Below are 25983 nucleotides of genomic sequence, written 5' to 3'. Positions count from 1 at the left end.
CAGGAGGTCACACTGGGTTTTACCAGCCCTGGGGACAATTTGGCCCCACTCTAACTGTGAGCAGTGTGTGTGTGTGTGACACGGTGAACAGCTTCGCCTTCAGGCATCATTACCCTCGGTCACTGAGACAAGCCAACAGCAGCTGAATGGAGCAGCCTAGTGAGAGATAAACTCCTCACAAGGTGCATGGAAAAGATTTTCAGTCATATCAGCTCACAGATTTACTGCTAAGCACTGAGAAAAATCATTGTGTGTTCAGTGTGCAAGATAATTACCCTCCCCTGACACACAGAGGCTTCATAAAAGGGCTGGAGTGGAGTAAAAAGCTCAAAAGCTTTTGCCTCCAGCCCAGGGGGTCCTGGTAGTGCAAACCATCGTTGGGATAAGGACAGAGGGATGGGAAGCCCTTTCCTTCACTTCCCTGGGAGACAGGCAGTGCATCCCCCACCACCCTCAAACCCTGGATCCAGCCCTACTGGGTTCAGACTTTCTGCAGTGCCGTCGGGCTCTTCTGGGTGGGATGGATTACTTTAATTAGCTCTTAGCAGTGCTCAGTGGGAAGCCCTGTCACCCAAAGCCTGCCCACACGCCATGTGTTATAATGGCATTGAATGGAAAGGCTGGTGGGGGCATTAGTGCTTGATGTTTTAGCTGTGGGATCTCTCAGACCCAAGCGGTGGGGAGGAAGGAAGCGAGAAGCAGGTTTTAGTTGAGACTGTCCACACAAACCACTAGACAGGCAATACCTTGGCTTCTAGTTTGACTTCAAATATTGCTGCAATTCCAGTGAAACCCAGACACCAAACCTCAATGCAACCTAAACATACCCAAGCTTCCTCAGCTCTTGTGCCTACCACAAGGAACCACATCTGCAGCACCTCTTTACTCGGGCTGACAGACCTGCAGCTAGAGGCTCGGGCAGAAACAGCACCCACAGGCATGTACATCAAACCCATCCAAAGGAGCAAAATCAAGGAGATGTCCTGTGGTGTGCAGGGATCCCGGCAGTCTTAAGCTGCAGCCCTTGATGCCAGCTGGCAGGTAGCACCATCAGCCACCCAGCAACATTTCTTTATCACTCAGCATCTCTTATTTTTTCTTACTTCAGCTTTACTATAGTATTTTTGCATGACAGCTCAGTAGGCTGTTACGGATTAGAGTTTAATAAAATCAACGAAACATGGATGTGAATATGCAGGTCCTACGATACTTTGGTGCTGCTGTTATCTCACAGAGCATAGCATCTCATGAGAGATCATTTGCAGTTGTATGAACAGTTTATTTTAAAAAGTTGCAATTTTTCCAATACTTCTTTCTCTGGCCACCACTGTTAATCCCCTGCGATCACCTTTTAACTGCCTTAAGAAAGTCCAGCTGCTGTTTTTCTCTTAACATGGCACCTTCTTTAAAACTTTTGTCGTGCCAATTTTTTAATACAGCTCATAAAAATATTTACATAGGAAATGTATTCTTGTTTGCTACTAACATGAGAGTGTGTGAATATACTTCACTCTGGATAAATGCAAGTACACTGGAAACTGAGTTTTGCTATAAATAGAAGTGAAAATAAACGTCTTCACTCACAGATGCCCCATACTTAATAACATTAAATGCCAATGGCATGAAAGATGTATTACAACTGATACTGTTCTGCTTACTGAAAGAGCTCAGTCTGCAATTTAATGTCAGGTGACAGTGCTCTCTCCCTCTCTCCTGCTCTCCATGACTTCAACTGAACTCAGGGATGCTCCAGAAATAGCACTAGATATTTCAACTGTGTGAACAATTGTGTCATCTCGACAACACATTCTTGTGTGTAGGTTTCATTTAAATCACAGTGTCACCTGGAGCAGGGCTAGGAGGGGTTAGCCCACTAGTCTGCCCTGGTCCATGGTGGGAGCAGCCACTTTTAAATTGCTTCTGACAGATGTTTGCCCAGCACTTGACCCAGTCCTTGGGGTGCCCAGCACAACGTGCCCCGAGCAGTGGATTGTCAGGGTCTGCTCCCATCACCTGCATGGCCATTTCTTTTGAAAACCCCCAGGGACGGTGCTGCCAACCCATCTCCTGGTGATGGCTGCCAGCATCTCCCTCTCACACCCAATTAAACCCTTTCCCTAAGCCTTTTCCTGCCGTCTTATAACCTCAGTGCACTGCCTTCCCTACCCTGCCAGCCCAGGACCTCTTTAGGGGTGTGCACCTCTCTGCATCTCCCTGCTTCCAGTCTCTCAGCTGGCCACATTGTCCTTGCTGCTCTCCTGCTCCTCACATTCTTCAAGCCCTGTACCCCAAATTGGAGCTGAGGCCTTTGCACTGCTAAGCAGTGCAGCAGGATCAGCTCACGTGTCCTGCTCACCCTCTCTTGCCTGTGCTCTCCAGTACAACACCTCTGCTATGGCAGGGCACGGCTGGCCAGTGAGATCTTTTTCTGCTCCCCTCCTCGGTCGATTATTCCCATCTCCTTTCCCTCTCCTCCTATTTTGCCTCCATCCTCACCAAAGTGCATCCTGTTTACTTCAGACCGTGTCTCCCATTTGCCACAAATTAAATGACTTGCACAGCTTCTCTCCACCTGCTGCACAGGAAACGGCCAGGCAAACGATAAATGCCGCACGAACACTCCCAGGCCTGGAAATCAGATACACTATTAGTCTGGACTATGTGGGACGTCACGCTAAATCGCATCAGCTACGACTGAGTTATGCTGTAGCATGCAAATCAATCAGGGCTTAAAAGGGGTGAGCAAGAAGCTGGACACAGGACGAGCATGGGAAATCCTGCAGCTAGAGCTGTTGCTCTTCCCCAGGATCCAACCCTGTTACAGGAGCTGAGAAATCCCTTCCTGCCCCACAGACAGACAAGGCTCAGCTGTAACCCACCGCAGTGCCCCTTTACCCTGGGAGCTCCTGGTTAGCAGCTTTGCTGGTGTCAGTCCTCTCCTGAAGATGGGCTTGGCACAGTGCTGCTTGGTGGAGGATGCTCGTCACTGTCTGTTGGGACATCTCCTCTCTGAGCCCACACAGCCTGCACTGACGTTGAGGTTGTGTTACACATTCCCTGTTCACATTCACAGTGACCCAACGGCACTGGACTGTCCATAACGGTCTGAGTAAGACCTGTACAGAGAAGAAGAGGATTCATCCCAGCCCGACTGCAAATGCAGGGCCCAAGGACTGCATATCAGCCAGAAGCAGACAGCATAAGACAATGCAGAAGAAAGCCAGCGATGTGCTGGCTTTCTCTGGCTCAGGGAGTGCTCCTCTGGGGCACAGGCACCCGTGGAGCACCTTGCTTCCTTCTGGGAGACACTGCCAGCGGTGAGCAGATCTGCCCTGACCTGATCAACAACTGCTCTGAGGGAAGCAACCCAGGGCAGACCTGAATATCGGCTCCCTGGCACACAGTGATGGGGATGGCGATGGGGCTGGAGTTGGGGATGCTGCTGTCCCATCAGCAGACCCAGATGCCACATGCACCGGTGACCTGTCCCTACCCATGTCTCACTTTGGCTGTGCCACCCAGGAGCATGGGGTCTTCCGGGTCCTGTCTGCAGACCAAGATGAAGTGCATTCTGGCTAAAAAGCAGATCTAGAGCCTGTGTTCGGGTAAGCTGTCCAGGAGGAAGGCAGTCATTTTAATGACAATCCAGTCTTAAGATGCTGATCTGGCTCCAGCCCAAGTCTTTGTACTAAGCTCCTTGACATCCTGTTTAGAAAAGCATTATTAAAATCTAATTGCTTCATGCATATATTGCTGTTTTAATTATAACAGAAGCAGAAGAGAGATGCGAGCAGTAATCAGTCTTGATGATGCTAATACATATCTGAAGCAGGAACTGGCCATGGTAAAAGCCAATCCAGGATCATCTATGGAAACCAGAGGGATATAGTGCTAGTGATTGCCCATGCTGCCAACAGCACATGGCATATCTATCACAGCGTGGCCAGGGGTGGCCTCCCTAAACTGCTCTTTGCTTTGAGTCACTGACCAGGATGCTGCACCTGAATTAATTTTACATGTTCACTGCTGTGTCTCTGTTGTATCAAAATGTAATTACTTCAGTGCCATAGACCAGTTAAACCCATCTGCTTAGCTGGCTGCTGAAACTAATGGAGCTTCTTTGCAACAGAGTGTTGCAAAATAAAGGCAGGCTCGGAAGAAAACAATGTAGAAGTCATTAAGGTCCTTAAGGAAAGCACTTCCCAAGGTAATCTCTCCGTCGCTCAGCAAGTCCCACCAGTACCAAAGACGGAACAAGGTTAACCAGCAGCTGACAGCTTCAGCAAGACAGTGGCCAAGCTGGCAGAAGCAACTATCTGACAATTAATTGCAAATTTAAGGACTAGAGGGAACCTGTTAGCAGAGGTCAACTGAAGCTGATGCTCATGCCTAACACTAAGTGGACAGATCTGCTACATTAAGAGAACAAGAGTGGTACAAAGCCTGTCACCTTCCTGAGGCTGAAAGCTTCGACTCTGTAATTAATCAGAGTATGATAATCTTCTTCTGAGAAAATGTAATATCTACATCATCAAGGCCCCATTCTTCCATCAGCTGGGCTGAGCTCTTGGGCTCCTTTAGACCTCCACCCTCATTGTCATGTTCCTCTTCATCCTTCTTTTTCAGTTTTGGTTTTTTCTCCTTCTTGTCCTTCCGTTTTTTCTTCTTCTTCTGAAAGCAAACGGCCTGATCCTCATCCTGCTCTTTGTGTTGCTGGAGCTGGGACAGAGGGACACGGCCAGGCTGCCAGGCAAACAGCCAGCATTTGTCCTGGAGGGCCCTTGGAGGAGGTATCTCCTTGGTGGAGATGGCAAAGATCTTCCCACATCTGGATACCAGTTCTGGCTGCAGATTCCCCCAGCATGGTCAGATCATCATCTCAGGAGGGGTCACTTCTTCCTAGGCTCTCCTGTTTCCATTCTGATCTGAGTCCATGCACAGATCCTCCTGGTATTGTCCTGATGTGAGAAGCTCCCTGAAACCCAGATGGGTTGTCAGGCTGCAGGTCTGGGAGGAAGTAATAAAGACTGAACAAGATCCTGGTGATGTTCTGAGAGCCCTCAAGATGATAACCAAAATTGTTCTCCACCAGCACAGAGGAGATGCCTAAACTGACTTAGAGGAATGGTGGAAGCAATTGCTTTGTAGAAATAATGCTGCCTCACCCCCCTATATCCCACTGCTTCTCCTGCAAAACAGTTAACCATGTATGCCCTGTGTGTAAAGCGCTGTGAGATGCAGACACCACAAATGCCAGGACATGGTGGTTTCTCCAAGCACTTTGCTGATCATGCTCTTCTCCCTCGCTGCGGGGGAGTACTCAGCGTCATTTGAGAGCTGGGTGAAACGCAGCCCAGCAGGGGATGAGCCCACTGCGCTGCTGCACGCCCGGCACTGCACAAGTGCCTCGGCATCAAGAACAATCCTGAAAAGAGATGTTTTCACAGCTGGCAACCAAGCAGGAAACAAAAGAAAGACAGAAAGGGACCACTTGTGCTCAGAAAATTAAATCCAAGTTTAATTCCAGTAATTATACTTTCATTAACACCCTATTTGCCATAAAGATGCATAAAATCCCTAAGTGAGAGCTGCAGTTGCTCCAAAGGTGAGAAGAAGGTAACTGGGGAAATAGTGCCAGCCTCTCCCTAGCCTGTAAAATCCTTAAGAAGCATGGATCATTGTGAATGGTTATTGTTCATAATTTAAATTCCCCAGCAACCATCTGTAAATGTGCCAGAAATCCAGTGAAAGCACCAGAGAACCTGTAACAGAGCTGATTTATTCCAGCAGCCCCTGATTTAACCATAGACAAATGCAATGTTTCCTATATGACCATCTGGGGCTTGGATGCTATTGTGGTGAACACAACATGAGCCAAACTCTCACCTCGCTCCCTGCTGAAATCACACCACGTTGCAGGCATGGGATTACCAGCTGGGTTGGGCTCATTAATGTAATTCGAGTCCTTGGACCACAGGAACTTGGTCCAGGCTCTGCACTGAAGCAGGATCAAGCACAGCTGAAACCAGCCCTGGCAGATGTTTTTGGTACTTTGTGAAGGTCTTCACTGAATTCACCTCCTGGATCTCAGTCCATCTCTCCAATGTTTCAAGGTCATGTGGAGGTCTGACACAAAGTTTTTCAAAGTTCTTGTGACCCTCCATGCCACCAGGCCCTCTCAAGACTTTATAAGTGGACCCTCTGCTAGATCATCCAAGGAATGAATGGGAAATTTGAAATGCCAGTGAGGACACCAACCAACCCCCCAAAACAAATCTGCAGACTAGTCTGGGATGTCATCCCAGTTATCCCACTGATAACTGCTCTTTTGGGGTGATTTTTCAGCCTGTTACTCTTCCCACTTCTGGCATAACCTCTGCAATCTCCTGGCTTAGCTTGGCCATGCACTTGTCATGTGACTTGGCATCAAAAGTCTGAAGAAAGGCAAGTACACAACCACAGGAGAAGGTTTGCCCAGGAGACACAGGGAAAGCCAAGGATGGCTACAGAGGCTGAGGGTGAGAAGCACACTCAATCTCTGTGTAATGCTATGGCATAAGAGTAGCTGTCAGTCTAGTAAGAAGCTTAAGTGTTCAATACTTCCTGTCATACAATAGATAAAGCTTCAGCAGATTGTCTCCAGAAAGCTGCAACACAGGCAGGCAGCTCCAAGCCAGAATGTGCTAATTAAGAAACACTAGGTGAGTGTTAATGAAAGAAGCTTTGGGAGGTGAGAGGTAGCGAAGAGGGTGAACCCCTCTCACCTCCTGTCCCCAGTGCTATGTGGTACCACATCCTCAGTCACTGGAAAAAAAAGAAAGGAGCTTTCTGGGAAGGAAAGCAGTAAGATAAGGAGATGACAGCTGTGCTGGCTCAGTGCTTCTGTTCTCTGCCCCTGGTGATGAAAAACAGACTGTAAAGTCTTCATTTTCAGCTAATGGATAGGAGGGTTCCAGTTTCACCTATAGAAAGAGAGGCAGAAGGTAGTTCAGGGGCTGAACTGAGATGTTAATAAACCAGACCACATCCAGCAGAGTGTACCAGCAAGATGGCTGGGAGCTGGAGGACTTGCACTGGGGAGACTCTAAGAGAGCTGGGCTTGTTCAGCCTGGAGAAGAGATCAGTTTGGGTCACCTAACAGGAACCTGCTAGCAATGAAGAGAAGGATATGAAGAAGACAGAGCCGGGCTCTTTACAGGGGCATGCAGCAGGAGAATGAGGCACAACAGCCATAAACTGAAACAGGGAAGCCTCCAACGTGACACAAGGAAATTTTTCTCCACAGTGACAGTCAGCCACTGGAACAGGGCTCTACAGAAGTTGTGGGACCTCCAGCCTCGGAGGTTTTCAAGATGAGCCTAAGCTCTGCATAACTTTGTCTGATCTCAGGGTTGTCCCTGCTTTGAGCTGGAGGTTGGACTAAAACCTCCCAACATCCCTTCCAACCTGAACATGCCTGTGGCTCTATGATCACAGGATGCTCTTCACCACCAAGTGTAAACTGAAGGATGAGTTTTGCAGCTCTACCCTACTCTGCTGTTGTACTTTTATTGCAGGCAGAGTTTCTAAGCAAATGTTCTCTTAACCACTGGTGCGGAGCAATCCAGCCCTCAACGGGGCAATTCCCAGTCCCTGGGGAATACTGGCACACTGTAAGAGGGGACAAGCTCCCCAGCACCTTCCTCCCAGGGTATCCAAAGGTCGAGGAATCTGTACAGACTGGTTTGAATGTTGGTATTAGAGGGGTAAAGAGAAGAAGAAGGTCTCCCAGTGAAAAATGACAACCAAGAAGCACTGGAGAAAACCCATGGAGAGCGGGAGCCTGGGGCAGACAGCTAGAGGACCAAGGAGGAAACTGGACTAAGAGTCCATGAGAGCTGGCACCCCGGGGATCAGAAAGTGAGGACTGTTTCCCCGTGCTTACTGACAAGTGGGAAAACTCCAACCTGACATAAGAAGGGAGCTTATATGATCCCAGGCATGTGGGGTACGTATATCTTTTCCCACTAGGCTTATTTCAATGGCAGAAAAGGGATAACATCGATTTAATGTCAACCCATGCTCGCTGTTATTGTAACACCTTGTTGTCTCTGAGTGTTTGAACAAAACAATTCCATTGTTTAACACATAAGCTAACAAATAAGCCAGAATCAAGAGAACTGAAGAGTTCAGGAGTCTGTAAATCTCTTCATATACAGCTACCTGGCCTGTTCCAGTTGTGATTACCTCTTTATAAAAGCCGTGAATCTCTCTATAATGCTGCCTGTCAATACCAGATCATTTCAAAATCAAAAGCAGAAGTAGATTTAATAGATTTTAAGCCCAGAAGGAACTGTTATGATTCACACAGCCTCAGTCAGTAAACTCATCACACTAATGACTCCTCTTGGAGCTAAAGCACATCTTTCAGTAAAAGACAAGGAGTTTCGACCTGAAGGAGTTTGAGGGATGCAGACAAGCTAGTGCCACACTAAATATGTGTGCTCTAGACCTTGTTTAATTTGGTCAGCTGCCAAATCCCATTATATCTCCTTCTGCTAATTTAAAGAGCCTTCTACTGTTGTGAATCCCTTCCCACGCAGGTGCTTTTAAGCTGAGATCAAGTTACAGCTTAATTTTTTTGTGAGGCCCTAAAAAGCTCCTTGAAGTTATGTTTCCCAGACCCTAGATTAACCCTTTTGCTCTTTCCAGACTTAGTTTGCATTTTTCATCAATCAGTCAATCACCTCCACTGAAGTGCCAACCCTGGATGTGTGCACTGCAGCTGGCAATGGATTTACCAATGTTGCTCCCAAACACAGGGCCCTGGTTTCAATCCTGCTCTGAATTACCCCAGTGAGGCAGCCAGACTCTGTGTTTGGCTTGGTGTTTCAGTGTCACGCTGGGAGTTCATGCTTTCCTTTACAACCTTCAAGCCTCTTTCAGCATCTCCAGTTCCAGGATGCAGTCCCAGAGCTGCAAGGGCAGTTTCCATGGGATTTATATCCACCCCATGCCACCTTTCCTCTGGCTGTGCTCTGATGGGCATTGCTAAAACAACACAGTAGTATCAAGTCATCTGGCTTGGCCTCTGAGACCATCTTGCTGCTGGCGCTCTTTACTAAGCAGCAACAGTCACATCTGACACTGACAGCACTGTCAACAGGAGCTGGGTCACAAAAATACCCTGCAGAACCTTGCCAGACTCAACTCCAGCAGGCAGAGATGCCTGCCTACAGTTACCTTTAAAGATCTGCTGGTCCCAGCTCCCTTTAGCTGAATCCATGCAGGTTTTGTGTAGTGCTTTTTCTTTTAAACAGGGTGTTTCTTTTTAAGAGAAAGTCCATGTTGAACCCTTATTTCAGGCTATAAATAGTATCTTGCAACAGGTTTATCACAGGCCTGAGTCAAGCAGCATTTGCCAAGCAAGGCTTAAAGCCCACGAAGTGAGCAGTAAGTGCATAGGGAGTGTGGTGGTGTTTAAGAGGTCTCACACTGATAGACAAGCAATTCTTTCTGAAGCAGGGGAAACAGCTCGGTTGCAATGTTTAAGTTTCCTCTAATTCCCTCAGCCACATCACATAATGAGTGGCACTGCTGTAGCCCTTTCAGCCCAGTCTGCCCAAGCCTTTTACTAACTCAGGGCTTACTCACTCGCAGGGAGGAGCAGGGACAAGCTATAGTCAGTGGTTTCACTGCAGTCTGCAGAAAGCAAAAACTGCCACTGTGAAGCACTGTGAAGCATGGGGACATAGGCTGTACCTTCTCCAACGAACCCCTGCTAGTGACTCCAAGCTGGGTAATTAGGTAAGGGGCAGGGACAGAGAGGAGGGGAGAAGCCAGTTGCCTTGCTCTTGGGAAACCCTGCTTAGCCTGTGACCGCAATTGTTACAGCTATTTCAGAGATAAGGGAACTGAGGGCTGCAGCATTCTCTGCCAAGCCCTCTCTCTTTCTTCCTTTGCAGGTGTCCCGTTTTCTTGTTGCTTTTCTGAGCTAAAGCTCAGACTAACTTTGACCCAAAATGAAGGTCTGACTGATTGCAGAAGACTTTGCCTACAGCACCAGACTCTGAAAATCGTGCCTGGCAGCACATCCCTGGCTATAAGCAGCGTAAAAACACCCCAATAAACCAAAATTCCCTACACAGGCAAGAGGGAAGTGACTTAGAGTTTCCCCTGCTGCTGCAGAAGGGATGACAGATCCCTCTGCAAGTCTTTGTGCCCTACACCCACCCCAGGATTTCCATCCTCAGGAACTGCACTTCAGGCCCGAGCTACCCCAGGCTCTCCCCATTGTGGGAGCAGAACTTAGACCCCTCTCCTTTGCTTGTGCTTTAGGCTGGGAAACCCCGTGAGGCTGGGCTGAGTGAGATGGCACCTCCACAGCCCTGGCTTTGGCCTCACGGCAGTGGATGAGCAGAGGTTTCTCAGGCTGGGCTTCCCTTTCCTTCTGCAGCCTGAGTTTCCCAGCCCCCAGGTTGCAGGAGCCGTTTGGGCTGCAGTGTTTTTATAGCACAGCTTTTCTTCTTGAACAAGCAGTTGTAATTGAAACCCAAACCATCAGCCTTTTGCTCTGCTCTATTACAAACTCTAACCGTGCAGCAAAGCCTGGAGTGCCTTTTTTTTTAACGACATGAAAGACACTAAATTATTAATTTCCTGCACTCCCACTAGATGTCCTTTGGTTGCCCAGGCCAGATAAAATGAGAGCCTTTGAGTTCCTCTTCCTGGCTTAGCAGCTTCCTTCAGTGCAGATCAAAGTAGGAGGCCTAATCCTGGAGAGGGATAAGCATCCTCCAGTCTCATAGCTGCATTTGCAAAAGCAGTTTCTGGTCATTCTGGTTTTGGTGCCTGACTTCTGACAGCAAGTCAATATAATCATCAGAAAGTCAGAGGAGGCAAACAAATAAGAAAGCAGAGACTGAGCAGTGCTCACATCCATGCTCCATCTGCGCTCCTGGGAAGGCATCTTTCCCCTTTCCTGCACTCCCCAGTCCTCAGGATATCAAAGCTGATACCAGCGACCAAGTGGGGAGACATCTGCTCTGGCTGAGCAAGGCATGGGTTAGGGTGTACTCAGACAGCACAGGCTGGCAGGCAGACGCAATGCCTTTTATTAGCTCAACTAATGTATATCTGGAGAATAAAAGACAAGCTTTAGGGCACATGCACTTCTCTTTTCTTCTCAGATATATTTGTTTGCCTAATAAAGGGTGTTATCTGTGCCCACATGCTTTGGCTTGCTTACGGTGTTTTTAGACCATCCTGGCCAAACAGCCCCAGCCCCTTGGGAAGGCAGCTGTCTTCACATTGGCTTGACCTAACGGCCTTAATCTGAAGCATTTATCTTGGGGAATATCAGAGGATGATGGGGATCAGAAAGCTGAAAAAGGTAAATGCAGTAACTATCCTAAAAAAAGAGAATCACAGACCCTTTGGTTTAACCTCACTTTTCAGAATTGAGTGGAACAAGCCAACAACCTGTAAGTGCCTGCAAGGAGATGCATCACAGCTAACAAGGATTTGTACCATAGAAGTCACGCTGAACTAATCTGATTTATTTTTGCAACAAGATAATAGACTTTGTGGACAGGCAAGACACAGGAGTCATTAATCTCAACCTCAGGAAGACTTTGTCATTGCCTACCTTTATATTCTGATCCTCAAGTGAGGCAAAAGATCTATATAAAGTGGGTAAAAGCTAGTAAGACCCAGCTGAATAGCTGTACCTAGAGTTGTCAGCACAGAGGGATGAATTGTGTGCAACGCACTCAGCTCCATGGTCTGGAGGGGATCTGGTCAGCATTTCTATTAGTGCATGGACACTGGGACAGGTGGGAGGGCTGCAGGTGTCCGGGAAGGCAGGACTGGAATTTGGAATTACTTTGCTGGACCGGAGATGTGACCTGGAAAACCTGTATGCGATTTAACAGGAACAAATGCATGATACTGCGCGTGAGCAGGGACAATTCCCTGCACAAATACAGGATTGTGGGGAGGAAGCGTTATGCCATCAGGGCTGGGGTTAGAGGGATAATCACCTGGATGGGACCTGGCACTCCTGTGCTGCTGTGAAACAGTCAGCTGTCCCACTGCAGAGAAATGGGAGCATTGTGGCCAGGCACATGAAAGGATCCCTCTGTGCCGGGGAGGGCAGTGGGAGAGCTGCACCCATAGGACACCATGCAGTAAGGGCACAGCTCATGGGACATGGTCTGGGGGATAATGAGAAGGGTATTTCAGCCTGATGGGCTGGAGGTTGGAAACACAACACTGCCCGGGCAGGACAGGTCTCTTCACTGACCAGGACCCCGTGGGGGACACAAGCACCTGGTGGGACTAGTGTAGAGCGGGGGATGTTTGCCCTAAGATGGCCTCACGTGCTTGGCGTCTGGCATCCCATCTCACAGAAACAGTGAGCGAATTAGAGCATAACAGCTTCCCTCCAGGAGAACCTTGGAGCTGCTTTGATTGCAGCCGTCGCTTCATCTCCCACAACCAGCGGGACTAAGGCAGACCCTCTTCTCCTCTGCTTCGCAGGGCTCTTCTCTTCCTTTTCTCCACGGGATAAAAATAATCCTTTTGCGTCAGCTCCATCACTGTGAGCAGCAAGACATTTTATTCACTGGCGATTCCTTTCCTTCTCTCATTTAAACAATTCCCCATTGAGTCCATCAAATTAATTTGAGCAAGGGCCATTTATTTGGCCTGCCTGCCAGTGCAGGTGTCTCCCTTTGTTTTCCTTCGGAGGAGGCTGGTAGGTGGCATGAGTGTGAGTCAGGGAGAGGCTTGGCAAGGGCTGGAAGCAGCCCGATGGTTTCGATCAGGGCGTACAGGGGCACAGAGGTCTGTAGATTGACGCACCCAGTGTCAGGAAACGTGAAGGCGAAGTCTGCAAGCAAAGGACTTTTTACAGTGATATACTTGGGATGTGTTTTACAGCGGCACAGACCATCTCCCAGGCAGGGAACTGCCCCCTGTGTGTCCACTGGCAGCCTCAGCCCTTTCCAACCCAGGCCGGCTGTTTGGGGAAGGCTGTGTCAGGCTATGGCAGCGGCCCAGGAGGAGTTACAGGGATGCTCCAAATGTCAAGCTGTTCCTCTGGCCCTCATAGCCGCATCTCTTCCTACTTCATGTCATGCCAAATTTCCTGCCTTTCTCACTGCAGCAAATGCCACTGGGCTCTGCAACAAGGGACACTGTCCCAGAGTGCCCAGACGATGCCCAAGGACAAGGTATGGTATATCACAAGCAAGGAAAAGCTGAAGAGCTTGAAGAAGAGTAAAAGCCCACCTTCTCCAAGCTCTGGGGCATTGCTGGGTTCAGTGAGGCAATGCAAAAACACGACTAGGATGGGCCTTGAGAATGAAGGCCAGTATCCCATTTGCCATCCCTGCTGAGTGAGTCCTCAGGTGCCCGGGGCACTGCACAGCCATGAGTTGGAGAGAATTAGTTACATTTTTCCACCTAAATTGCAAGACCAGCACATATGGAGGCCAAACCAACCCCTGTGGAGGTACAGAGCCAAAAGGGAGCTGCTTACCTGCATCCTGGGGTTTTATGTGCTTTGCTATCTGGGACACCCAGGGGATGCCTGCTCCTGCCTGCTCGCGCCATGATCCAGCTCATTGTCCTTTCACTCATACTGCTGTCACCTCTTCCCTCTGCCCCACACCAGGACCTGCACCCTTATCCTCCCCTTCTTGCCCCTCTGTCTGCCAGGATGGACAGCTGAGGGGCTGCACAGGGCCAAGATGGAATTGCTGGGGTGGAGTTGTAACAGCGCGCACATCACTGCTGTGTCTGCCAGTTGTGGGCGAGCATCTCTTGGTACCTTTTTCCACTTTCTAATTTTCACCTGTTCTGTAGGGACCAGGCTGCCCCAGCTTGAAATTTTGGGCTTGATAGCCTGTGACATCCAACTGTCCTCCTGTGACGAACAAGGCAGGGAGACAGGAGATCCCACCAGGTGCTGAGCCCTGGTGGGATGGAGTTGTCCATCAGCACATCCCAACATCAGCTCCTCTCTTGAGATATGACTATATTGGATGTGTCCCAAAAGCACTCAGCCAGAGGGATGCATGGAGAATAGAGGCTGTAGGAGAGCCATGGTGTCTACGGACACCTCTCACTTGGCCACTCTGGCTCCCATGGAGATGGGTGTCCTCATCCTACTTCAACACGGAGAGGAGCTGCATCTCATCCAAGGAGATGCAGAGGCCAGGTCCAGGACCAGGGCTGGGTCTCCCAGGCCCTAGCCACCGCTTTGCACCATGTCCTCATGATGAGCCATCGTCTTGTCCTTCAAACGCACCCTGTGACTCAGGGGCTGAGCTAACAAGCTTTCCTCCTCCACACCCTTGTGGCAGAGCCAGCGCTCAGGAATAGCTGCACTCCCAAGAGCTGCTTGGGGCTCTCTGGCACAAAAGCAGCTCACCCTCAGATGACCTGGAGGATAAGCATCCACGTTGCCTCGATCATCAGGCAGCCATAATCAGTTATGGCAGGTGGCTGAGCACCGAATAGCCTCTGCAGGAGAGGCTGCAGGCTGGCAGACCTGCTCTCATACCCAGCCATTGCTAGGAGAATGAGAGTCTCCCAAAGTCTCCCTTGCTGGCTCTGCTGAAGGCATGCTTTGAAAACAGCCCATTCCCCTGGGGCCCCCTCTGCCTTTGTAGCGGGCTGTTATTCAGGCAAAGAACTGGTAATTTCTCAGGATCCCCCAATTTTCTGGAGGGGATTTAAGTTGAGCATAGAAATGAATTAACAGAGGACAGCTAAAGAAAGAAAGAGGGAGGAAAGGCAAGCCAAGTGGCCCACAAGGCTGGGCAGTGCCTCTCTTGCTGTAACGTTATGCTGTGCCCACTCTTCTGCTGCCAAGGCTTTCTGCCAAGGCGCTGGAGAAAGCAGAGGCTCCAGCTCAAAGAGGAGCTGTGTAAGCTGAACAGGCATATTCAGGCAATCGCTGATCTAACCAAAATGCAAGTCCTTTGAAGATGTGAAGCAGGGGTCCTTCCCATGCATTAGGCATTTCCCAGGACAGGCAGCAATGGGGTCATTGGGCTGCAGAGGAGCAAAGCCCAGGCTGCTGGGGCTTGCGGAGCTCTAGGATGGCGGGCACCAAGGTACAGACACAATCTGTTCACAAGGAAGAGGATGCAAAGCCTGCAGACAAAACAGTTCCTGTAGCAACATAACTGTGCCAGCATGGAGAAATAGAAGGGAAGGAGTAAAACAAGGTGCTGCTAAAAAACATTTTGTTTGGCCAAATTCAGTTTTCAGTTACTATTGAATACCCAGAGGACAGCAAATACAATGGACACACGCCAGATTTAAGTCTAGAGAGGAGCATTTAGCTCAGTGACTTGACTATTATTGATCACAAAAACAAATCCCCCTAGCATTTTTCTCCAATCGCTTAGTATTGCAAAATGGAGCGGTCTTGCATCACTTTCAAACATGGGCCACCCTTTTTATTACACAGATCTTTAAAGGAAACTGGAAAGTCAAAGCCAGTCCTCCTGGCTTTATCAGTGTCCCCCTGAAAGCACGCAGCACCTCACAGGATGAGACTTGCACTTTAGAAATTATTTATAAGTACTATTGAATTTTCTTAAAATGGGACCTTTTCTTGCTCCAATTGCCAGTGTTTCCATTTAATGTACTAAACACACTTCATCCTGACCACTGAGAATTGACTTCAGCTTAAAATAACTTGTAAATACGCTGATGTTGTCTCTCCACCAACTGCCAAACAGAGCGGTCACAGAAAGTGACATTACATAACAAAAATAAGGTTGAAGACACGTGTCCAGGAACAGTGAAGAGAAGAAAAACTCAAGCTCTTTGACCTTGGGGTTCAGCAATCCTGCAGTTACATAGAGCTCTCTTCTCCCTTCACATAGTCTGATGCAAACCAAAAGTTATTTCTCCAAAATCGAAGAAAACTGATTTAATGACAGAAGATTCAGGTCCTTTAGATCTACTGCTGGCTGGTTTGGGTTAGCTCTCCAAACAGTGCTAGTGTCTAAGGTTGCCACATCTCTGTCTGGGATCCAGAACTCATTGTATCTGTGATGTGACACTCGTGGACATCTGGATTTGTGTCATAGAGCCACTCTCCTGTGCACAGTGGATACATCCAGGTTCTCCAGATAAATATCCAAAGGCTTCAGTTCTGCCCAAAAAGGACTGGAGCCTGCTGGCACATGGACCATCTCCTTTCCCAAGAAACAGCTTTCCAGGACTAAACAGTCCCCTCATTTTATCTCAGGCTATGCTAGACTGGGAGGTACCCTGATGTGGGAGAGTGGAGGAAGAAGAGAGCCTCGGGGGCTGTGAAGGTCTTCCTGCTAAAGGGTTTTCCAGCACAGTGGCAGGGCAGGAAAGCATGGCGGGGAAGGAGCAGGCAGAAGGGGCAGGTGAGCCGGCTTTTGTCAGTGCACGTCAGTATTCCCTTTGGTAGGTGTTGATTTACAGTTATGAGTCACAGATCTGCATAGCAAAGCGGCTGCAGGTCACAAGCAATGCTGCTCTCACCCTGGCAAGCTGCACACAAGCAGCATGGCCTCTTGCTGGCCCCAGTGTACTAGGGCCAGCATGCACCGACAGCGGGGTCTGTCAGAGCAACTACCTCCAGGCTCAGCAACCTGTACCTACAGATGTGTCTCTAACCTACACTTCCTGAAGGCCTCCAGCACTGGGCTTCCTTCCCATACCAAGGAGGCAACACCAGTGCATATGTCCTTACATGGCCTACACAAGCAACACAGAAAGCTGTGAATGAGTAGAAACAGAGTTTCACACATCCCTGGATCCATCCTACGGTGCTCAGCTCTTCCCCTAACAGTACAGAGAGCAGCTATCTGCAACTAGCCTAAATAACAGGGGAGGGACTGAAAGGAAATCAAAAAGCATTTGCAAATCTCAGAGGAACCAAAGCTATCAAGCTGCAGGTCAGTTTTTATGAGACCCAAGCTTATTTGTGTATGCCTCCTTATCAGGGGGGCAAGCTGCATCTGGAGGAGGCAGTCCTGATGTAGGCAACGCACAGCAGCGCTCGACGTCAAACTCCTCCAGCACTGCTTGTGCTCTGTGCTTTTGGGTCACTGTGCAATTAGCCAGCCCTGAAGAGACACAAGGAAATTGGCCACTGCTCGAACAGCATAGAAACGACTGTGGGAATCTCAACGAGAGAGGAGAATTTGCATGAAAACAGAGGGACTAGAAATTACATCACTAGAAGAGCAAGACTCAAGCTGTTTGAGAGGAGGGGCGAGTGCTTTTCTCTCAGACAGAATGATATCGCATGAGAGCTGTTGAAATAGAAAGTTTAGGGAGAAAATGTATTTCCCTCAGTGCTAAACCACTCACCAGTCCAGGACTGATGTGTATCTTGTTGAGTGTATCTAATCTATAGCTTCCTTCTGTAAATACAGTCCCATGTGCAGATGGACTGCACCTCCTGGGAGAGAAGGAGGGAGTTCAGGTTCATCTTGCCGTGCTGGTTGGTTCATCCCTCACAGCTACTGAATCACCTCCCACAGCTACAGGAAAACACTAAGAACAGAAACAATCTCCTGGTCCTTAACTCCTTCAAGTTTCTCCCTGTCACCCTAGGTCACAGCAACACAAGGCTACAAAGCAGTGAGGTTCAGGGTCAAGCATACCGCTGTCCATTCACACCATCCTAGCTTAGTACCAGCTCTGGACTTGAGCTCCATCCCACCGAGGCTGGGTATAGGGACAAAACCAGGGTCCCTTATTGAGAAAGCAATGGGTGCAGTGGGAGCTGGTGGGGAGCGTGAGGAGGAAGCAACCTCAAGCCCCAGGAGATAGCCAAGGAGGCAGTGCTGGGCAGGGGGATAGACTGAAGAAGAGATTTCAGCCACTCTCCTACTGTCTCCCTAAAACTTGGCACACTTCCACCAATCTTCCCCAAATCCCCTTCCCTCCTTCACCTCCTGAAAACCCCAACATCCTCCCACTGTCCATCACAGTCCCCTAAATTCTGACTGATTCCTCCCAGACTCTGCCATCAGCTATGATCAAAGAGCCAAAGTGCTTCAGGCAGCAAAACTCAATGACCCTTCCTTGGCTGAGCAGCCTTGGGCTGGATCTGGCCAAGGGCAAAATCATCAGGGCTGCAAAGAGGCAGGGGGGCACAGGGAGTCCGGAGGTGACACTGGCTGGTGTGATAAGGCACAGAGAGAGTGGAGCAGCTGCCCAGCATGTGCACATGGATAAGAAGGCTCAGAGCCACCCCATGGCCCTCAGTTGTCCCCACACCACAAGCTGCTCACAGGCACCCAGTGTTGGACTCCCAGGTGTGTGCCTGCAGCTCCTGATCTGCACGCAGCCCCGCCGCTACGTCCTGCGATGGGTGAGCAGCTGTGTTCCCCCTCCCACTCCACGCGTGCCCAGCTAGACCCTGTCAGCCACGATTTACTGCCTGGGAAGTAACTCGATTGTCCCCAAGGGACAGAGAAAGAGGTGACTTGCATGTGAAGAAACCAGTAGCAGGAAGAGAGACTGAGATAATCATCCTATATAATCCAAGATAAATATCCAAGACAAGCATCAGGCCAAGAAGCTGGCTGCCTCCCTGGCTGTCAGCCTGGGTACTGGCCAAGAAATTTGCCTTAGCCTCAGCAAATGCTGTACTGTAACCTTTCTTTGACCTGCTTTCTTTTCTTCTCCCAATCCGCTGTGGTCTCCCAACATTTCTAAAAACCCTTCACACTTCTTTTGACTATGGCCTGCTTACTTTTGGCATTGACAGGGGTTGTGCCAGGCTATTTTAGCAGTTTTTTAAAAACAAATCAAAGCCCATGAGCAGCTACATTTTTCTGACTATGATGACAAAATGCTTTAATTTCTTCCAACCCTCGAATGAAACCCGGAAGGCTTACTAATTAAACAGCTCTGCCCCAAACTGATTCTTCTTACAGCAATGCTTCCCTTGGGTGAACTCAACCACCAAGGTTGTTACAAATTAGGAACGATACTTTATTAGTTAAACAATTCCTGCCTGACAACTGCTGCAATATTTGAGGCACGCTTGGAGTCCAAAAGTGACTTGGACGACAGCAGAGAGCCACTTGTTCCTACTGCTGCATCTTAAAATACTGCAAGCATTTCTGCCCAACCTCTGAGCTCTGAGCAGAAGGACCCAAACTAGTTTCACCAGGTCTCCTTGCACAGGACAATAACTCTTGGCATGAGCTTTCTGCCCAAGCAGGGTTGGGTGCTCAGGGAGATGGGTGTTTGGCACGGCCAATGCAGGACCATGCTGGTGGTAGTTTGCTTGCAAACCACCTTCAGCAAGCTCTGCTCTCTTCCTCATGGTTGGTCTTCCCACAAGGTTTGTGTTCAGCTGTCTTTGCCCCCTCAACCTCCACGTTCCCCAGGCTCTTGGAGCTGGTGCTTAGCAGTTGGGTAGTGTGTTCCCAGAGGACTCCCAGAGGACTCACACAATCTAGAGACAACAGCAACAGGCACAGAAAACATCTACCAGGATCACACCTCATGGAAATACATACAACTCGCTGCCTCGGGGCAAGGGGATGTCTCTGTCTGTCCCTTCAAGGGAAGCCCAGAGACTTCAGCCTGTGGGGCCAGGAAGGGCTCCAGGATGCAAATCACCAGGGCAAAGACACAAGGATGCCCACTGTGCTTGGTATGAGCACAGGGACCTCTGTACCCTCTGTGCACACAGATGTGCCTTGACACGAGTGCCTGATAGGTGGCAGAGCCCCTGTCCCCAGTTTCTTCTCAACAACAAATGCACCTTTTCTCATGTGCCACTAAATTATTTAGGAGGCCAAAACTCACAGGGATTTTTAGGCATTTTTCAAAGCTTTTACTGTATGTCTTGGTGAAAGTCACTTCTGAAAATGCCACCTGAATGCTTTCAAGAAGTTCCCCCTTAGCATATTTGTTCTGCCAAGTGTTCATAAATGAGGCTGTGCTAACACTGCTGACAGCAAAACTCGGAGTATTAAATAACACTTCTTAAAGATCCCAAAGTGTTTTACAAACATGAATTAATTAAGCTGCAGATCAACCCTGTGGATTATTTAAAGAGCTCTTGAACCTCCCCTCCTTGCTCAAGGACATGAAGAGAGGAATGAACCAAGGTCTGACGAGAACCCAGGAGTCCTTACCCTCCCTATTTCCACTTATCCACCCCACTGGCTTTAACTAACAAGCAAACCAGAATAAATTCAGATCAGCTGAAATCCCACCAGGATGAAGTTTGCTCAGTCTCTCTTGGTGAGCCCTATCTTGGAAGCCCAGCGACAGCCAAGAAATCTGCAGAACATGGAGAAGACAGCACTGCATCTATTTTTAGGGGAAGAAAGAGGGTTTGGAATGATATGTGGCTATTAAGAGCTCCAAAAAAGGGTGATTAGTCTGCTAGTCATACCTGTCAAAAGCAGCTGTCCCAGGTGTGTGGGAAGCTGGCGGAGAAGCTTCACAGGCAAACCCCTGTGACACCAGTGTGAAACAGAGGGGCCATGGGACCTGGATGAGCCCCTGGCTGCCCCTTCCCATTGGCACACCGAGTTCTGCCAGACCTCAGCAAAAGGCACCTTCCCATCTCCAAAGGTGTCGACGGAAACAAGACCAGGCAGCTGAGCTCACAGTTGCTGGGTTTGGTGCAAAGGCCACAACCTCCAGAAGCACCGGCCATGGCTTCTCCTCCTTGGTGTTGGGCAGGTTTCCCCACTGGGCTCTGCGGGGATCAGGTACTGGAGAGGCCAGATGGGAGCACCCAGGTACTGAGTGAGGCACAGACAGGTTTCTCTAGCTGAGAGGAGACAGCTGGGATGCCAGGACTGCTCTGCACAGTTTTGGACCCTCTCCACTTATAAAACGTATGGATATTCTGCAACTGCTAACTTGGCTCTGGGGAATCCCAGAAAAGAGGGAGAAGTGAAGTCATTTTACAGAGGAAAGCTGGCTGCACAGGGTAAAGGTTTAAAGAGCACGCTGACTTGAGCTTCAGAGGAGCCAGGATCAATACTCTGGATGTACATCTGACTCCCCACAGTGAGATGACACTCTTGCAAACACAGCTGGAGGCTTGCTGCTAGTTAAGGACACGAAGGCTGGTGCTGGCACAGCAGGATGGCAGAGAGGAGGACAGGGTGGATGTCACTGCCTGTTCTGCCAGGGCTTGACTTCCCTCTGTTAAAACACCCTCTTGCAGCAGCTAAACTTCCCCAGCCATAGGGTCCCGGACACCGGCATTTGACACAGCAGATGCCACATCAGCCACAAAAGATGGGCTCAGTCACCCAGCTCACTTGTCCACTTGTGGCACAGAAAGGCTGCTGAGCTGTCTGGGCCAGATCCGCCACTTTGCCACTACACTGCATGTCATCTGTTTTAAATTCTCATCTCTTTCAGAAAAGAGCTGATTATAGCCAGGGGACCTGCGCACATCAACAGCCATGCCTGAACATCCCTCCTTCTTCTCCGCATGTACAGGAAACATTTAGTTCAGTGTTTAGTGTCCCTTCAAACCTAACCAAGAAAGCAGAAGACAGATAGCTTAATAACATCAGAGCAGCAGAGTCCATTTCCATCCCATTTATACGTTGCCTGGGATATGGTACCTGTTGTTTTAAGGTCACCAATAACTGATTGAGCCACTCCTGAACTCACAGTTTAAACTGCTTTGTCAACAACATGCAATCTGCCTCTGAAGAAAGTTGGCAAAGGGCGATGACGACATTGATACCTGCATGGAGGGCTGCTGCTGGCCACCAGGAGTGGAAGGAGACATTTGAACTCATTCTGACCCACAGCACAGTATTGCCGGATGCTGCTCACCCCACAGCTGGGGTGTGGAGGAGGGCAGCCACGCTATGTGTGTGACCAATCTCCACTGCTGAACCCTTGTGCAACCAGGATCCATGGCAGACATGGTGCTTGCCCATGCCCAAGAAATAAAGCAATAAAGGAAATGAGGAAGTTTCCTCATAAAGCAATGAGTAAACTTGTCCTGAGTCAAGCTGATGACAGCCCTGAGAGCTGGGATGGACTCGGGCTCCAATTTCAATGGAAATAGAAAAGCATGAAGCATATGAGACATTCTCCTCCACAGCTACCGCACCCAGCCCCAAACAGACTGCCATGCTACTGTGTTTTCTATGCCCTCTCAGCACAGGGAAGATTCAGATTTCCAGTGGTGTCCAGCTGAAGGAACTTTTTAAAAATCACGCAGAAGACTCTGGACTGTTGATTAGTTCCTGGCCAAAGATCCTGCCTAATACAGTGGGTTAGTAGAGTATATAAAACCTGTGGGGGTATATAAATAAAAGGTTATAATCTTGAGAGATTGCTTTCTTGGATCAGTTCTAAAAAGCCTGAAACTGAAAAAGCTCCATGAAACAAGAGACAACTGGATATGAGAATTACATGGGCTCAGAAAGGACACTGCATTTACAGCCATTCAGCTCATGGCTGGATGAAGCCCAGAAACAAAGTCTAGTAAAGGATCCGTGTGGGAGAGGTCAACCCCCATCACAACTGGGCCTTACAGCTGGGTGGGAAAAGGGGCTTCAACTCACAGAGACACATGTATCTCCTTGCTGTCACTTGAGACAAGGATCCCAAGTCTCCTCACAAATTAAAGATAGTGCTTGCTCATTTACAGGAGAGATGATACAGTGGTCAGGGAACAGGCTCTGATGACCCAGAAGTGCAAGAAGACAGGCAGCATGGGCTCTGTGGGAGGACTCGGAAAGGAGTTGGGACCTCCTTTACTTGGTTTCAAGGACTTTTGCAAATAAAACCTAAGGCTCAGAAAAGATGTGAGCTTTGGGAAACAAATGAACCTCTGCAGAGCTTCTGGGCTTGTCTGGACCATGGTGAGCAAACCCCCCTCCCACCATTCCCTGCTCCTGCCCAGGAGCGAACTGAGTCTTCTTACTCATACAGAAGCAGGGATCCAACATCCCAGACGTCATACCCAAAAGCCTTGGGGTAATCTTAAGCACCTGGCTAGAGAGAGAAGCTTTGCCAACATCATTGCACAGAAGGAGAGGGGACAGTGATAAGGCATGAAAAGACCTGCTGTGGTTTGGTACCTCCATTAGGGGAATGCAGGTAGGTCATCCTTACCTTGGGCATCCTGCGCAGATTGGGAGAGAGCTTCAAGGAAGTAACATGGCCTCGTTCATCTCCAATGATGACAACAGGGTAGACAGGGTTAAACTGGATATGGGTTATTTTATTTTTCTTCTTGGCCACCACTAGCTGGGTACAGAGAGCTTCATACTTATTAATGCTCAGATCAAACACATGGGCCTGGGGAAAAAAAGGCAAAGAACACAAAAGGGATTAATCAGGCAAGAACATCCCTCAGTGGCAGAACGATGGCTGGAGAAATCAGAGAAAAAAGGTCCCACGGAAAGGCAGCTTCGGCACACAATTACCACCTGCAGTCAGGGCCTTTGTCCTCTTTTAAGCAACCAGTGTGCAGAAGCTGCCTGATGCTTTTGAGGGACAGTCCCTCTCCTGAAGGGACTCATGGAGTGAGGGCCAGTTCCCTGATGTGGGTGGAAGCTCTTTCCAAGGCCCTTGGCAAGGCTCCAGCTGATCCGGACTGGAGAAGGCTCAGAGCCAGCATTGCTAACCCCTTCTCAGTGCTGCAAGTAATGAGACAACCAGGTGTTAAATCAGAGTCTAACACAGATTGATGCACAAAGCGGGAAATGCTGTCAGAAATACTTATTACCCTTTATTGCAGAGCTTTCCAACATTTCCAGCTTAATAATAACATTAAAGACTCAAACCAGCAATTAATTGGGAAGTGATGGGAACATGGTCAGTACGATTAAGGGTGTACCCTGGGGTAAAGCAAGGCAAGCACAGGCAAATGCACAGCACAGGACAGCTTGGTGCTGGCAGCGACTCCAGTCCAGCTGCTTCGGATGCTATGCCTGCACACACATCTTTCTCCCACAGCATCAAGAGAAGTGCCAGGTAAAGATTTTCCAAACGGGAAAGGTGAGGATGGAGGGAAACAGACCCAAGGCCCCGCTCAGGCAGGATTCCCACTGGCACAGACCTCAGACCTATGGCACTGATACAGCAGTGACACAGACCTGCCACGTCACCAACTGCACGATAATGCATGTTTTGTCTTGACTCCAAAGGGAACAGTGGTAGTTACTAGAGAGAATGTGTTAACTTATCTCCCAATAATTGCAATTAGCTCCATTCATTGTTACAGCCTGCAAAGGCTAATAAAACATGACATCCCTCTCTTCCCCAGTGCTGAAGCAAGCAGTCTCCAGCATGCTTGACTCCCACCTTGAATCCACCATGGAGACTTTCAGCCATATGTTTCTTTTCCCTTTTCTGTCTTCAGAAAAACTAAGGAAGGGAATATTTTATGCTAACATGTACAGTGGGAATATGGGGGAAATTAAGACTGAACTACTTGTACATCTCCTGCCAGCTGTGTCTTGTTTACTAGCACTTAGGAGACAGATGATACATACTATTTCAACATTGTGCCATGCTCACAATTTGAATCTAGGAATTATCTGAAATCCTACAGCATTACCCTAAAAAAGCTTATTCCAAAGAGCATGGAAGGTTTTGTATCAAATCAGTACATGTACTTTCCCATCACATGCCGATGAGTTGGTAAATTTTATCTGAATCCATGTATAGCAAAAAGCTGGGCAATCTGCAAGCACACATCCCAGCCAGTCTTGTGTGCCGCTGTGTCTTTGTAGGACTCAACATCTAGCAATTTGTGATGTCCTTGGTCTGGGCAGGAGAACCATGCAATGGTTTTACAGATGCAGAAAACAAGATGAGGAGGACCCCCTCCAGACTGAAGTAAAATAAGACTTTTCCAGATGGGGAAGAGCTTGGAAAGTGGACAGGGTTCTCAGACATATTTTGAAGAAATCCATGACAGTTTATAATTCAAGAAGGGAATCCAAAGTATCAGCCACAGATGAGGATCTGCAGTTTGGAGAGTCCTTCCCCAGTCAGCAGAAGCATAGGTGGAAAAAAAGATTTCATTTTTATCTGCTCAAAATATCAGATGTCAGCATTAAATTCTGAATCTAGACCTGACACTTGAGGTCCCACAGTCCAGCCAAGGTAATCCCAATTTCCTACCTCTAGGCATAAATAAAGGTGGCTGTACTGGCTTGTACTTTATGCCTGCTGCCTTACTATCTCTGAAAAGGAACAAGCTCTCTTTCAAGCATATCAGCCCCCCATGACCCATACTCACTGAAGATTTAATTGCTTACCTTCACAGAATACATTTGTATTACTTTAAGGGCATGATTCACACCCCCCTCCCCCAATGGGCAAGCTCAATGCCTAGTAACGTAAGAGCCTGGGAAATGCCCGCTGCTTGAGTAGCATCAATTAATCTAGAAAAAAAAGCAGCACGGAATTAGTGGCCAGGTTTCGTTTTGGCAGCCAGGTCTGCACTGCTGTTCTACAAGGCTATCAATGTATCACACCTGCACACCCTACCCAGCACTGTAGCAGAGAAAGACAGCATGTCTGAAGGCTCAGTGTTGGAGTGCTGAGCAATGCAAATTACTCTGGGTGAGGCTGTTTTTCAAAAATGCCACTGACAGCCCAGACAAGCACAATGCCTGGGACAAGAACTCGAAACCATCAGCAATGTGGAGAAGGTCAAAAGCAAACAAGTTTATGAATGTTCCTACTATAAAGCTCCTCTTTCATGAGCTTCTAAACAAATGGGCTTGTTTTCCTTTTCCAAGGGAATCATGGAAAAGAACAAATTATTTCAGTTCTTTAGCTGGAAACATCAGCCTCATATCAGCTGTCAGACGCTCCAGATGGAGGGGTGGGCCACAGGCATTAGGAAAGACTTCAGAGGCTTTGATTTAGAGGCTTACAGATACTCTCAGGAGAGAAGGAAATGGGGTCAGACCAACACTGTTATTGGTGCCTTGGGAGCAACCTAAAAGGGGCACAGGGCTTCCCACA

At 48.6% G+C, this 25983-nt stretch overlaps 1 protein-coding gene across 1 annotated transcript in view; it reads right to left on the bottom strand.

The window, feature by feature from the left end:
* The window catches only part of DNAI1 (dynein axonemal intermediate chain 1), a 151822-nt gene that overhangs the window by 6638 nt on the left and 119201 nt on the right, over nucleotides 1-25983 (bottom strand). The window contains exon 19 of the mRNA XM_072860890.1: nucleotides 23113-23298. Coding sequence (XP_072716991.1) covers nucleotides 23113-23298 — 186 coding nt within the window. The remainder of the gene's footprint in view (nucleotides 1-23112; nucleotides 23299-25983) is intronic.

Source organism: Ciconia boyciana, chromosome 4 (assembly GCF_034638445.1).
Source record: "Ciconia boyciana chromosome 4, ASM3463844v1, whole genome shotgun sequence".
Lineage (NCBI taxonomy): Eukaryota > Metazoa > Chordata > Aves > Ciconiiformes > Ciconiidae > Ciconia > Ciconia boyciana.
Note: the sequence above shows the minus strand (reverse complement) of the source record. Positions and strands in the feature narration are given on the sequence as shown.